Below are 16,386 nucleotides of genomic sequence, written 5' to 3'. Positions count from 1 at the left end.
CTTGGTAATAGCTAAAAGAAACATTTTTCTGCCACTAATAAGGGAGCTTAAAAAAGCACAGTTTAAAACATACCTTCTGTTTCCTGCCAAGCTAAAAATCTTCCTTCCTGATGGTCCTAAAATTTTTGATGACTTAGACTCTGCTTTACTGTTTATCAAAAAAAAATAAGATTTTGGATAAAATACAGGAAATGGAATGGGCTAGTCCTTCATTAAAGAGACTGGCAACTGAAACTTCGTGGAAGACTTCAGAGAAGAAGAAGAGACTAAAGAACAAATGATTTGTTCTATGTTTTTTTCTCTCATCATTTTACTTCATTATTAATCTTTTTAAATATAGTTCCTGCATTTCCAGAAAGCCACAAATGTTCTGAAAAAGATTTAACCAAAGTTATTCTCTGTGTGCAAAGAAATGTTTTGTTTCATAACCAGTCAAAATATCTGAGGAACTAATAACAAGCTATTATTCAATTTGTTTCTCTTTCTGAAAAGAGAAGTAAGGTCAGTTATTTGATACATTTTTTTTTCTTTTTTTCTCCTTTTCTTCTTTTCTTTGTTTAAACAATGACATTCTATTTAGATTATGTAGTGGGTAAAGGGTGGGGGAGGGCAGGGAGAGAAGAGTAATGAAAATATGATAAATGGAATAATAACATATTTATTCCTTGTAAAAAGTTTATATGTTCTTCAAATGCTATTCCTAATTATACTTTATTGATTATACTGCTTATGCTTGTTTGTAAATAATCTGTCATGCTTTAACTAATAATAATTAGAACTAAATAATAGTAAATAATATGTTTTATTTTTAACTCTATTAATATAAACAGTAAATAATATTCCAATTTATATACTTCTTATAGCTTTCTCTTACATTTTTTTTATTTCTGCTTTACACTCTTTTATTTTCTACTCTCTTTTTCTTTTCTTTATTCTTTCTCTTTATTTTTTTTCTCATATTAATATATAGAAATGCTTTTGATCATATAGATACAGTAAATAATAAGATTTGCATAAAAATTGAGTTGGGACAAAAATATTGAGTTTTATTACTTATTAATAACTTTGGGCTTAATTTCACTTACATAGAGGCTGTAATAACCTGTAAAATACATCGCAAAAGTTTTGTCATGTTCAGATGCATTTACACTGCTAAATGAATGTTTGTCACTAGTTTTTAACAAGTTTCCTGCCAAAATGTTAAGGGAGACAATCTGGGATGTGGGCTACCTCATGAACAGTGTCCTTGAGCTGTTTCAAAAGCTTCAACTCTCAGAATTCTAACAGAGAAGCTGAAAGCAGTCAATCTGACCTTTGACATAGATATCACACTGACACATAACAGATTCAGGAAGAACACTCTACCAGGAAGTAGAACTGATGCAAATGCGACTATGTGAAGGAAAATGAACTCTTTGACATTTAAATGTGAGTTATTTTATATAATTACTTAAATATCTATGTTATAATTCATAAAATATGTCAGTTATAATGATTTTAAATGATGCAGTTTCTTGTAGTAAGTAAATGTCTTATTTTAGAAGGCATAGAAAAATGAAACATTTATTCAAGTGTTTTTGAAAATCTACTTGACTGCAGCATACTAATCTGTGTTAAAAACTTGTGTTCCAAACATATACATTACTATAACTCATTTAATTCATCTGATTGACAAGCATAAATAACTTTATAACTCTATTCTGGAAGAAACTGTCATGTGATATATTTTAAAGCAGTAGTATAGACATACAAAATACAGATTTTTTTTTTACAATAATGCAAGTGTTTCTGAGTATTTGAATAACTATGCAGTATGATTTATAACAATTTCTATAAATATAATATTTTATTCTATTGACAATAATGAGTATGAGTAAAATGCTCATATACAAGCAATTCAAGGTTTTTTTTTTGGAAGCGGTTGACTGCATTTACATGACAGAAAATAGATGCATCTTAATATATGTAATGTCTGAACCATATTAGCCAAAGTTTTTGATTTAAATGAATGTTAGAACTTATTTTTACATACTTTGAATAAATTAATATGTAAATATGCCTTTTTTTTTTCTCTCTTTCTTTCACTCTCTCTCCCTCTTTCATGTCTTTTATTTCTCTCTCTCCTCTTGGTTCCTAATATCAAGTTTATTTGAATGCTATTTGAATACAAGTGTATTATATTACATAGATGTATATAGTAGTATGAATAGTTTTTTTAAAAAAAAAGTTTATTTTAGTTTATATGATGCTGTTTTATCAAATGTGTAGTCTTGTCTTGCTAGATAATTGAATTGAAAGCTGTTAATTTAAGTTAAATATAACCAGTATTAAATTGATAAGGTGGTAGCTGAGGTACTGCTGCTTAGGGTAGGGGGTTAACTTGAGTGGTAAATACTACTCAAAGTTGGAGTTTTAACTCCAGGCTGGATGCAAGGTTTAATCCTTACATTATTTTCACTTGTTCATTGTTATATGTATATAGTTTTGACATCCACAATATATTTTGTACACTCATTGTCACTACAAACAAAATTGAATCCTATACAAAATCCCATAAGAGATTCAATAAATACAGCTATATTTAAAGGTACACCTAAAGGAGGAGATGTAACATTACTTATGTTGTTATTTGTTATTTTGATCATAAGATTCTTAAGTTTTAAAAATACCAAATGACATCTTTAAAAGGAATTTCTTTAAACATTAATGGATTGAATAATCCGTGTAAAAGGGCAAGCCTAATAAGATACATTAATTTACATAAGGCCAACTTAGTCTTCCTGCAAGAAACCCATCTCTTGAAAAAAGATATTGATAAACTAGCCACAAACAAATATACAGTATTGGTTAGTTCAGAGCACACTCAGAAAAAAAGAGGAGTGGCTATTTTATGGAATAAAAGTATGCCCATTCCTAAAACCATTAAGTCTTATCAGGATGACAAAGGAATGTTTTGTATGGTTACAATACAAATTAATGGGAAGACTTACACTTTAATTAATGTATATTGGATACCTGGAATTGGTATTAATACAGTGAAACATCAATCTTGATAAGATCATATAATTCTCTATAGGATATATTATTTTAGCTGGTGACTTTAATTGTATACTACATGAAAGTGATACTACCACTATAGGAAAAAGAAGAATTACATCTAATGCAAAACATTTAAATGATTTTGCTAATTCTTATCATTTGAATGATATTAATAATCAGATAGATTCAAAATCATTACCATACACCTTTTTTTCTAACAGATACAAAACTTATTCAAAAATAGATAGGGTCTTTATTTCTAACCAGATGGTAACAGATTTAATTAATTCCAAAATCATTTCATGTCCTATATCTGATCATAATTCAATTGTTTTTGAATTCATGATAAAAATACTCATAATGTTCAGATCAAAAGGATACCAGCATACTTAACTCAACTAAAAGACTATAAAGAATATATACTTTCAGAAGTACAACATTTTCTAGACATAAATAATACTCCTGAAGTCTCCATTGTCTATGTTTGGGATGCCTTAAAATCATATCTATATGGACAAAGTATAAGATGGTATAATAATAAAAGGAAATCTTGGGATAAGAAATTGTTAGATATTCAAAGTAAATTAGACTCTTATAAACATAATAATAAAGAAAATATTATGGATAAGAAAGTCATTGAAGAAATAAACAAACTAAATGAGAAATACAAAGAAATTTTAACTCATAAAGTTAAAATAACTCTAGAGAAATACAAGTTTTGTCTTACTCAATAAGCCCCAAATACTTACATAGACTTAAAAATAAAACAAAAAGGTTGAATAAACAAAACCATATCAAAGAAATCTTTTCTCTAAGGAAAAAGAAGAATGTTTCTAGTCTACCAGAAATACTAGATGAATTTAGAAATCACTTTCACAATATTAACAATAATAACATTAACATGGAACCTAAAGATAAAATAAAGGAGTTTATAACCACAAATATGAATAAAAAGCTTAATAAACAACAGATTAAACTATTGGACAAAAGTATTTTATATACAGAGGTTATTACACAAATAAATAAGCTTAAATCAAACAAAGCACCGGGTAATGATGGTATTATACCAGATATATATAAAATCCTTTCTAAAAGTACATATTCATTAATACATAAGGTTTTTATTTTGGCCCAAACTGAGTTAATAACCCCCCCCATCTTGGCAATATACATTTATTTCGCCAATTTTAAAACTTAATAAAGATCCAATTAGATGTACTTCATATCGGCCCATCTCATTACTTAATGTTGATTATAAAATGTTTATGAGTATTTTTGCTGATAGATTGAAGACAATCATTGCCGGCATTATAGATATAGATCAGACAGGCTTCATTGTAAATAGAAATACTTCTGATAATATAAGAAGAACTTTAACATTAATTGATTTTGCAAATAGGAAAAAGAAAGATTTAACACTTATTAGTCTTGATATAAGTTCAGCATTTGATTCAGTAAGTTGGGACTATCTGTTTACCTTACTGAAGTGCACAAACTTCTCAGATGCATTTGTAAATCTAATTGAGCATTTATACAAAGGAACGTTGGCTTATATTAAGGTAGGAACATATGTTTCACAAAAAATACCCATTCTTAAAGGTACAAAACAAGGATGTCTACTTTCTCCACTATTATTCACTTTAGTAATGGAGCCTTGGGCTAATTTGATCAGAAACTGTATTGACATAGAGGGTTTTGAAATAGATGAAAATACAACATCCAAAATTCAACTTTTTGCAGATGATGTTCTAATTACATCAGCAGATCTAATTCTTCTATGCAGTCTCTATTTGATAAAATGATGAATTTTAAAAGTATTTCTGGTTTAATATTCAATGAAGAAAAAACTAAAATACTACCTATATATACAAAAATATTCTCATTAGTGATTTTACTAAATATGTACCCAATTCAGGTCAGATAACTTATTTAGGTATAATACTATCTAAAGATATTAAATCTATTATATATAATAATTATAATACCTGTTTTCTTAATATACAAAATCTTTTAATACCTGGAATAATATGTTTTTTAATATGGAGGAGAGACTTACAATTATTAAAATGATAATATTCCCCAAGATTTTATACTTAATACAATCAATAATACTTCCACCTACAAAAATAATTATCAAGAAACTGAATACACTTATGTTAAATTTCCTATGGGCACCTAATAGACCTAGGATTGCATTAAAGAAACATACTAATAGCTGGTCTCAAGGGGGTATTTCTTTTCCAGACTTTAATTTATATACTATCTCTTCTATTGTAAAAGTTATTACTTTATTAATAGTTCAGTCATATGTCGCAAAATGGAAAGATTATTGGGAGCTAATTAGTATGCACTTCATGAAAATCTCCTTAACACATAAAAATATGATTGTAAATAACTCCATGTTATGGTTACTAAAGGAATTTTGTACTTCACCTATTACACCTAAACATATGGTCCGTTACCCATTAAATATTATTATTAGCTATCGTAACTTTATATTCATGCAGGAATGGCATTTTATTATATTCCCTATAATGTATACTCAGGGTATGCTTTTGTCATCTACCTCTGAAGGAACTCATTTAGCTATAGATAATGATCTAAAGTACTGGTATCAGTTGATATCTGATAATAAAGTTAAAAATCTAGATTTCTTAAAACAAGAATTTGATCCAAGAGAAACTTGCTGGTTAGAGGTTCAGACCTTTAGACAACATCTCATTGATAGAATAGATCTAATGTCTATAACAGTTAAAGAATCTATTCCAACACTGATTAATTACTTGATATTAAATTTACAACATAAAGTTTCTGATAAAGGTGAACTTTCATACATACATAAAATTATCAGACAAGAAACTTTTTACAGTGTAGATACATACTGGAATTATTTCACTTCTATTAATGGGGACCCACCAAATCAACAAGATAAACAATATATATTGGAATCTGCCTATAGAACTACGTCTTCCATTGTCTGGAGACTTTCTACATGGAAATTTTTACATAGATCTTTTTATACACCTTTGATGATGAATAAAATAAATAATAAAGATAATCTATGTAAGAGATGTAATGTAGAAATTAATGCTGACTGGGCTCATATGTTTTATGACTGTATAAAATTGAAAGAATACTGGAAGTCAGTTAATGAATTTTTGCAGGCTCTTTTTACAGACAATTTCATTATTTCTAAATCTCTTATATTATTCAACACACCTGTACCTCAAAGTGTTAAAAAGGTTAAGCTTCCCTTGTTATGGTCTATTCTAGCAGTGGCTAGGAAAATAATAACCAGATAATGGATTTCAGATACACCTCCTTCGTTCAATGAATTTAAAAATGTTATGAATATAGTGTGCCATATGGAAATAAACACAATTAGGTAAAGAACAACTAGAAAAACATCTTATTATATTGTATGGGATAATTTACAAAATTTGTTAAAAAAAATCCTAATTTCAATAGCATGGTATTTTAGTTTAATTAATTGATCTGATTGTAGTGGATGTCTTTGTAAATACTTTAGTTGTTTTGTTGAATGTTATAATCATATCTATTTTTAATTACTTGTATAAAATTGTTATGATATTTCTCTTGTATGTTAAAACAATAAACCTGTTTTGAAAAAAAAAAAGGGATGGTACTCTGCTTGACAGGAGAGGGAGTCTATTCCACACATGGGGGAGTCTCTGGGACACAAATCTGTCCCACCAAGTCCTATTGATGTCACAGAGCAGGTTGATGTCACACGTGTGGGTTACTTAAGTGGAACTTGACTTGCAGATATGCAGCAGTCCCATCAAGGCGAGGTCAGAGATTGCTTTGTAGGTTTGACAGAGGTCACCTCTAAGGAGTCTTTATGAAACTGGATAGAGAGACAGGGCTTTTAGCCTATCAGTGTAGGGTAGATGTCAGAGGCCCTGGATTCTCCTTGTGAGGAACCTCCGTGGTTTCTCCAGCTGTTGTATGTGCTTTGTGAGGTACATGCTGAAGGGGACGTTGCACTCAATAACTGGCCTTATAAGCGAAGAATACAGGGATATTATGATCTCCTTGTCCCTGCATGAGATATCCTTACATATGAGGTGGGCCATGTAGAAAGCTTTCTGTACAATGGAAGCAACATGGTGGTCAAAAGTCAGGTTGCTATCAAACTGGGTACCCAACTACTCACAAATGACATTGTTATTAATGTGATAATATGTGGGGAAATCACTCTCTCCAAAGGGGATGATGATGCATTTTTTGGCATTCAGCTTAAGGCCATGTTTTTGGCATCAGTTATTTGTTTGGGTGACACCCTCTTGCAGGACATCCACATAATTTGGGGAATTGATGACCGCATCCAGCTTGCAGTCAGCTACAAACTTGGTCAGCCATAGCCCACTGTTTTTGGCCTGCACCTCAGAGAAGTATATCCCGAATAACAGAGGCCCCAAGACCAATCCCTGGGGTATGCTGCTCGTTATGGGTCTACTTGCTTTAGGTGTCTTACCCTATTTTGATTAGGTGGGTTCTATCAGTGAGCCAGTTTGCTACCCATCTGGTAATATATGATTTGATGTCTAGTTGAGAGAGTTTATCTATTATGCCAGAGTTGGGAATAGTGTTGAAGGCTTTGGCCAGGTCAAGGTAGGCGGTGTGCACCATCTTCCCCTCGTCCATGTCTTTGGTGACTATAACAAAGAAGCCGACCAGATTTAACAAACATGACCTCTCCTTGACAAAGTCATTCTGTGTGGAATTGAGTGTTTGGAGGTTGCCAATGTCCCTGTTAATAAGGTCCGTGATAATCCGTTCCATGGCCTTGCAGATCAGGCTAGTTAGACTGATGGGTCTATAATTTCCTGGATCGGTGGACGCTCCACCTTTGTGTAAAGGGATGAAGCTCCCCTCCACTCAGCTGGGAGAAAGCTGGTACTCAGATTTTGGTTGAATAAGGTGCCTAATGTTGCTGCAAGTTCATGTAGGATGCAGCCTGGGATGTTATCGGTCCCATGGAAGGATGATATTGTAGGGGTGCTGCAGTGGCTACTCATGTTGGTTAATACCAAGTCCAAGATATTATCACCTCTTGTGGTGGTATCGACTAGCTGTTCCAAGGCATCTGCATTGATAAAAATTGAGGAATCTCTGGGCATTTGTGTTCTGGCATGAGTAGTTTTTCCACTCTATAGTTGGGTAGTTAAAGTCACCTAGGATTATAGTAAAGGGTTGAATCTTGATAGATTCAAAGAGGTCCAGATAGGTGAAGTGGGCATCTTGAGTCAAATTTGGGAACCTGTAGCTAGCTAAGATTTGAATAGGGGTCTTGTCAATGGTTAACTGCACCTAGAATATATCTTGTGGGTCATACTGTTTGATTAGCCTGGAGGTGTGTGTGTGTGTGTGTGTGTGTGTGTCTTTAACATGTATTGAAACTCCACCACCTTTGGCTTTGCTGCTCACAGTTTGGGATCTGAATGTATGATAGGATGAGTAACCAGGTAAGGTTGGAGTGCTCTCTGCAGCTTTGAACCAAGTTTCTGTGACTGCACAAATGTCAGCATCTTCCAGGGTTAAGAATGCTTGCAATGAGTGCAGTTTCATGTTTAGACTCCTAGTGTTTAGCAGGATGACCTTTAATTTGCATTTTCTTGAAATTTTTATGTTGGTAGTATTGACCTCATGACTTTTCTTAAAAAAAAAAGGCACTATGGGGGAGGCAAGGGCCTTTGCCAGAAGCCCGAAGCCCAAGTGAGACAGATGCAGGCCATCTCGAGCAAAGCATTGTGGTCTGTCGATCATATCTTCCCAGGCTGTCAGGTACTGGATCCACCTGGAATGACACCAGAAACTAGGCCAATTGTTAAAGTCAATCATTTTATACTTGTACTGAGGCATCATTCTGGGTGACGGGAGAATGCTACTTAAGGCTAGGGACATACCTGCCTGGGACACATATTCAGCGAGCTCAATCATGTCTCTTTTTATATAGTCTAGGGAAGTACATCTCACGTCATTCACGCCAACATGGACTATGACAGATTCATAACAGTACCTGTTGCTGAGAGGCTTGAGTTCGTGTGTGATATGGTGGATTCTGGCACCTGACAAACAACTAACTGTAACTTTCTCCTTATCCAGACTGGTTAGAGACACATCTGTGTGTCTCACAATGGAGTCTCCTATGACTAATATGTTGGGTTTATGGTTAGGCCTTAGTGGTTGTGAGACACAAGTGAGTGGACTATGGGTGGTATGTGGTGTGGAGGGTTGTGGAGTTTGCACTTGTTTTTGCCTCTAAGGTCTCCTTTGTTTGGGTTTGTTTTTGTTGAGAACATCCACATATGTTGTGTGTTGTGCAGTTGTGGGTGGTGTTTCAGGTGTAGTGATTGTGTTGACAACCTTCTCAATGTCAGATATACTGGCTTGTGAGGGAGAGAGCATAATAAGTTCTTAATGTAATCGCATTTCTCACAAATTGTGTTCCTAGGTGTTAGTAGTAGATGGTTGTCTGTGTACATGAGGCAGTTGCTACACTGTCTCAGGATGCATCAGCCAGGCTTGGCAGGAGAAACTGTAAGAAAATGTCCATCCATATTTGTCAGAATCTGAGTGAGAGAGGCCAGGGAGAGCTAAAGGTAGGCCTGATGCACATCTTTGATTAAAGGCCTTTATTTCACAAAACTACTACCATTGTGCAATATTACCAGCGATAATGCAATCTACTCACTTCTTGTTCCTGTTTTTTCCTAGAAGCTTCTTCCTTCTTTCTTTTCTTCTCTTCTTCAGCCTAGAACAACAGTACAAAATGATGACCGTATTATTTAATTGTTATACTTAAATGAGTTAAGCCTGCCTAAAAAATTGCACTGCTGACATCCCTTTTCCTTAAGACTTTCATTTTTTTAAGGAAAAAGGTTAAATTGTACTTGTTTTAGCACTTGCTTAATAGTAAATTATTGTTGTCAGCAAGTCAGCATCAAGCTAAAAGTATAAAGGTACAATAAGTAAGATAAGATTCTGGGCATCACGTGCATAATTCTGACCAAATCTTTTGGTTTTGAAAACTCAGCACTCCAAAGCATAGTTATGTCGACACCTAAATAACAAACAGGTACATCTTAAAAGGCAAAATGTACATAAAACAAATAATCTACATAATTCCATAATGTGGAATTTGAGGTAGTTACTACCTAGTCCTCTGAATGACATGGACTGATCTTATGGATAAGTATAAAACAAAACATGGTCTACTCTCCTCCAATCCATTCATACGGCATACAGCCAAGGACTAATTAAATAGGAAAGATTATAGTTTCAAAAATGTGAAAAATCCTACAGGCTAAAGAGATTAGACATGTTCAATGTACAATCTGTCTCAGGGATGGAGCAAAGGTCAGCAACGTACGCTTGCTAGCTATGATTCTCCAAGATGATTTACTATTACATTATTAATTATTATTTTTTTCAAGGCAGTCTAAGACAGGTCAGTAAAGAAATAAGCACAGATTCTTAAACAAGTGGAGATGAAAGGATCAACTCACACAGACAAATGAATACACATTACATATCTCTCCCACAGATGGAAAACCAGCCACAAAAGGGCTCCAAAAACAGACCTTGTAGGAGAGTTCTGCTGAATCCTGCACTGGAAATAGACTCAATCTGGAAAGGAGCCTGACAGAAGTAAGAACATTGGCTCAAAAGGCTGTGGTGCAAATACTTCACAAAGACAAACTGGAAAAAGACTGATGCAATTATTCCCAGGTAGAATAAGGCTTAATTTGTCTAAGCAGCTACTCTACAGCAATAGCTGAAGGCAGCAAGCAAGACATAATGAAAGTATTAGCTTCCCAGAATTTCCCGTTATACCCACTGAAACAAAGATAAGGGTCCATTATGAATAACTGCATCATGTTCAACTGATATGAGATTGAATTTAAAACATATAAAACCTCTGGGGTGAGGTTGTTAATTAAAAAAAAAAACAGCAACACTCCCAAACTTGTATTTATCTATACAAGAGTTCATTGTGTGTGATCATACAGTTATTACACTGAATGTTTAGTTAGGAGGATTGTTTCATTGAACTACTGGTTCATTGCAGGATGCCAGTTACATTGCAGGCAGTGGGATTTTGCCCTTTCCCCACTGTTCTGCAATTTCTGAGTTGGTGTTTATACGAGTGTGTGTGTGTGTGTGTGTGTGTGTGTGTGTGTGTGTGTGTGTGTGTATATATATATATATATATATATATATATATATATATATATATATATATATATATATCTATATATATATATATATATATATATATATATATATATATATATATATACACACATCAGTTAAACATTACTCAAAGAATCAGTTTTTGCAGGAATAAAAGAAGGTTTTAACTGATTTAAAAACATTTTGTCGAAATCTGAATTTGAAGTTATGTTTTGGTGCTTCTTTGAACACTATTGCACCATTAAATAAAAGATCTAGTACTTTTAGTTCAGTTAGCCACCCTGTGATTACAGCATTTCATGATATTTGTGAGGGCCATTTTCGTAAGTTATATGAATGTGGTCCTCCTAGTAAGTTTTACAATTTAACTCTAAGTGAATATCAGGCTTTACTGGGACTGGAAAATAACTTTGATATAGTTATAAAAGAAGCCGATAAGGGCAGTGCTGTAGTCTTTATGGACCAACATGATTATTTGAGCCAACTAAATGCGTTGCTTAAAGATGTCAATGCTTTTAAACTTGCTACCATTAACCATAAATGGAAATGTATACAAGATGTAAACCTATTAATTTATGACTTGCAAATTAATGGTGATATTAGTTTGGATTTGTTTCATTATTTTAGTGCAAATCCCGCCGATGAGACAGATAGTCTCTGGATGGGGATGGATCACGGAATCTCTATCATTATATTTACAGAACTTTTTAAGTGAATATTTGAAGAACGTTAAGAGTTATATTAAGGATACTGGGGACTTTTTAACTCAACTGCATGAATGGTATTCACTTGATGTTAATAATTGTTTTCTTGTAACACTTGATATTGTTTCACTTTTTACTGTGATCCCCCAGGAATATGATATATCTGCTATTAGAGATCTGTTAGTGGAAGCAGGCGGCCATAATGGGTGACAAATTGAGACTATTTGTGAGTTGTTACAGATAGTTTTAGATAATAATTTCTTTTTATCTGAGGATAATTATCATCAAATAACAGGTGTTGTTATGGGCACACCGATGGGTAATACATTTGCTAACCTTGCTTTGAAAAAATAGGAAGATGAATATATTTCTAATAATTCCTTATATGGTTCTAATCTATTATTTTTCCAAAGGGTTGTGGATGACATTTTCCTTATATGGAATGGTAATGAGCAGCAACTAATACAATTCATTGACTATATTAACACCACCACTAGTTTTTTAAAGTTCAAGTTGACTTAGTCGAAATCTAGGATAAATTTCTTAGATGTTGAGCTTTTTGTTAATGAACGGGGACTAAATTCAACTGTGCATAAGAAACCATTACAAAAGAGTAATTACCTTAACAGGCAGAGTATGCATGCACAATCTATATTTAAAAGCATTGCGAAAGCACAATTTACTAGAGTCTCTAGACTTAATACTGATGATATCCTTTTATCTGTTCAGTTGCAAGAAATGATGAAAGAGTTTATTGAAAAAGGCTATGATGAATGTATATTGGAAAATGTTTATCAGGATATATTAGTTGAAAGAAATGATAGATGTAAACCTTATCTTACTTATACACCCTCCCAAGTTACTACTGCTAGGGATAAGACTTATAAGTTATTTTATGTTACAACATTTAATAGGGCTAGTAGAAGAATAGAGACTATAATAAGGGATAATTGGTGTATTTTATTGACCCTTCCTGAGTTAACCCAGTATATTAATAGTTTCCCTAACTTTTCATATAAGAACTGCACAAATTTAGAGGTGGCTTTGTTATAAGGATTTTCATCAGCAAATAAGAACAATATCAAGTAGAATTAGGAGTGTTCCTTGTTATAACTGCTCACATTGTACTTATATAAATAGGGATGAATGCTTTATACATCCTAGTAGTAATAAGATATACTCTTTTAGATATTATGCCACTTGTAATACTGATAATATTTATTTATTTGGCTACTTGCAGGACTTGTTCTGCATTTTATGTGGGAAAGTCCACTCGTCGACTAAGGGAGAGAATGGTGGAGCATAGATCAGAGATACACAGAGGGATTTGTAGAAATGTTTTAGCTCAATATACAAGTGATAATGGTGCTACTCATATTTTTTCTTTTAGAGTTTTGGATGTGATTTTTAGAGACTTAAGAGGTGGAGATGTAAATAATAAATTAGAGATCAGGGAGTATGATTGGATTTTACGTTTAAATGCCGATCATGCCCCTGGTATAAATAAGATGGTCTCTTTAAAACCTATTTTAAAGTATAGGCAAATGTGCTTGAGATAATTGTCTTTTACAGACTTTTATTGGCTGTATGATGTCATGTGATTATTTTACTTTTCTATTTAAATGAGTTCTTAAGTTGATTCATTATACTGATGAAGGATTTTATCCGAAAGCTTTATCATTAAAGTGTTTATGTTGTCATTACACGTGTTCGTATTTTTGTTTTACGTCTTTCCCTTTCTTTTTATATTTTCCCCTTAAATCTCAGTTAAGGTCCCCTGCAATTACAATTTTCATATTAACCGACAAATAGTCTAATATTTGATGAATATTATCAACAATTTCACACAGACCCTGCATGCATTTTAACATAGCCTTCTTCCAGTTCATCACTGCAAAGTAACATGTAAGTTACTATCAGAAAACGAAAAAATAATTGTTCCATGTATAAATGTCCTTTTGTTACACAGTTCTACACATTTCATCATCAGTCCACCAGTTTCAAATGTAAAGTCACAAAAAGACTCTGTCCCAATATGTATAAAATACCAAATTTCTTAAGCTTTAACACCCATAACAGTTACCAAACTGTCCCATGCAAAATATATGTCTATAACTGTGTCATTTTTGTTCTTATTCTCACGGTTTATCTTCTGTTCTTTTTAGAAACAGTTTTACTTACAGTTTGTTGCTGCTCAACGTTTTTGTCTACCACTTCTTCATATTTTCTAGTTATTGCATTATCTGCTGTCATAAAACTAGACTGCTTCTGAATTTGTTACTGCTTTCCCGTTTTACATTTTGTCAGTGCTACATAAGTTTTAGGTCCATTCTCTCATACCACATCACCTGGTTCAGAGGTCCATAGGTTCATAACTGTTTACTAGGCTAATGACCACAAAGGTCTTTTTAAGCCTAGCCATGCATCTCAAATCTCTGACAAGTTCTGATACCCTTGATAAGTGTAAGCAGGGTTTGGGAGATGAACCATTTACAGGTTGCCTGTGTCCATTAGAGACATAGGTACCAAACCAGGGACGAATTTCCTGTTCCCCATCCAACTGTCCAAGCTGCACTTGAAATGGGTTAGGGAGGAACTCTGCTTCACATGGATGGGGAGCCTGTTCCATAGACGGTTGCTTTTCCACATTACCATCTTCAGCACTTTGGAAAAAGCAAAAAAGTTACCATCCACCTCATTCCATGAAACAGCAGAAATGTTACCTGGTTCATCCTGATCAATTAATTTCAACAGAACATCAGCTGTAACACCAGTTCTGTTATCTGCACTACTTCAACAGACTCTCTTACTTCCTCCTCTATGGAGCTGCTCATTTGTAACACTCACCACACAGGTATCGGTTTATGTTCTCAAGCTCCATATTGATAAATATATGTCTCCAAATTCTCAAATTTCCATATCCAAACTCTCTAAAGCTTTGCTCTCCTCCTCCATGCTACCGCTTTCCTTAGACTTCTTCCATGCTGGTGTAGGCAACCTCTGGCACCATATAACAACTCTTATTTACAACATATTTACAAATTTACAAATAGATATACAAATACATTTACACATTCATAACTTCTTTTACAATCATACTACATTTTCATACGTATTAGACCACCACTCCTTTTTGAATAACCATCTGATTTTATTTGATATTACTGCTAAAATCCAATTACTATTAAACAATTTCATTTATTCTTTCATTACATATAATCCATATGAAAAAATTAACGTATTTATTCTTTTAACATATTCTTTACTTCTATTCTTATAATATCCATATTTATTTTATCCACTTCTTTTATAGCTTCAAAAATCTTCTTTACAGAGTTTTAATCACAACTGTTTTACATTTTAAAAACACATGTTCAGTTTCTTCTTCCTGACAGTGTAAATATATTCTATCACTTTTCTTTTTATATGGCATATTTCCTTTACTGGTAATTTATCTATTATCAGTCTCTACAAAAAATCTTGACATTCTACTTTCTAATTACACAATTTGCTTATTTTTAATAGCTTAAAATTTTTCATCTCTTACATTTTCTCATGATTTTTACATAGTAATGTATTATCATTACATTCTTATGCTATACTTTTCTTTTTCTATATCATCAATTATTATTTTCCACACAAATGTTTATTGGTAACATTTTATTTCTTAATTTACATACTCTTGTTCTCTTTTACTCTTTTTTTTTACCATATCACAAAATTTATCAAACTTGTATTTTTAAAAATTTACTACTAATCTCTCCCTTTTTTCATTTACCCACTTTAACATTTTGTAAAACTTTAAGGAAGCAGCATATACCAGTGGGTTAATTAACCCTAAACCTCCTTCCTCTTTACTTACATATAAACTCCTCTTTTTACTGGGTTTAATCTACAACCCTATATAAATGAACAAAATATTTGCAAAAACTCCTATAAAAATGCTGTTGGCAACATAAATACAATTGCCAAGTATACTATTTTTCCATCAGTACTAAATTTATCAAATATGATGACAAGAAAAACCACTGGAGCCACCACGACCGGTTAAAGCTTTATTTGAAACACAGATAAGCACTTTCAAGCATTAGCTCTTCATCAGATCTAAAAAAAACATTAAAATCAGCCATATTTAAAACAAACAACCAATCAGAATCAATAGCAAAACCTATGCCCCCTTCAATACGGGTTTTAAGGGCATCCAACCATTTAACCCAGGTGTATAGTTAATTTGCAATTCAGCTATCCATCTTAACTCAGCTACTTCAGTACTGTGTACAATGTCCCCTCCCCTCATGCACTCTTGTTGAATATATAACACCATAAACTGAAATTCTTGTTCTTTGTTTGTTTCTCTATGCTGATACAAAGCATTACTTTTCAAACATAATCTGATGTCACTCATATGTTGCAGTATACGTTG

The 16,386-nt window shown here is 32.8% G+C and overlaps 1 protein-coding gene across 1 annotated transcript in view; it reads right to left on the bottom strand.

The window, feature by feature from the left end:
- Positions 1–16,386, bottom strand: part of CARS1 (cysteinyl-tRNA synthetase 1) — a 736,066-nt gene that overhangs the window by 41,457 nt on the left and 678,223 nt on the right. The window contains exon 21 of the mRNA XM_044059397.1: positions 9,758–9,817. Within this exon, the coding sequence (XP_043915332.1) occupies positions 9,758–9,817 (60 nt within the window). The remainder of the gene's footprint in view (positions 1–9,757; positions 9,818–16,386) is intronic.

The sequence above is a fragment of the Protopterus annectens genome, chromosome 17.part0 (assembly GCF_019279795.1).
Source record: "Protopterus annectens isolate FY-2018-M chromosome 17.part0, PAN1.0, whole genome shotgun sequence".
Lineage (NCBI taxonomy): Eukaryota > Metazoa > Chordata > Ceratodontiformes > Protopteridae > Protopterus > Protopterus annectens.
The sequence above is the reverse complement of the archived record's forward strand: the minus strand, read 5'-3'. Positions and strand labels throughout refer to the sequence as shown.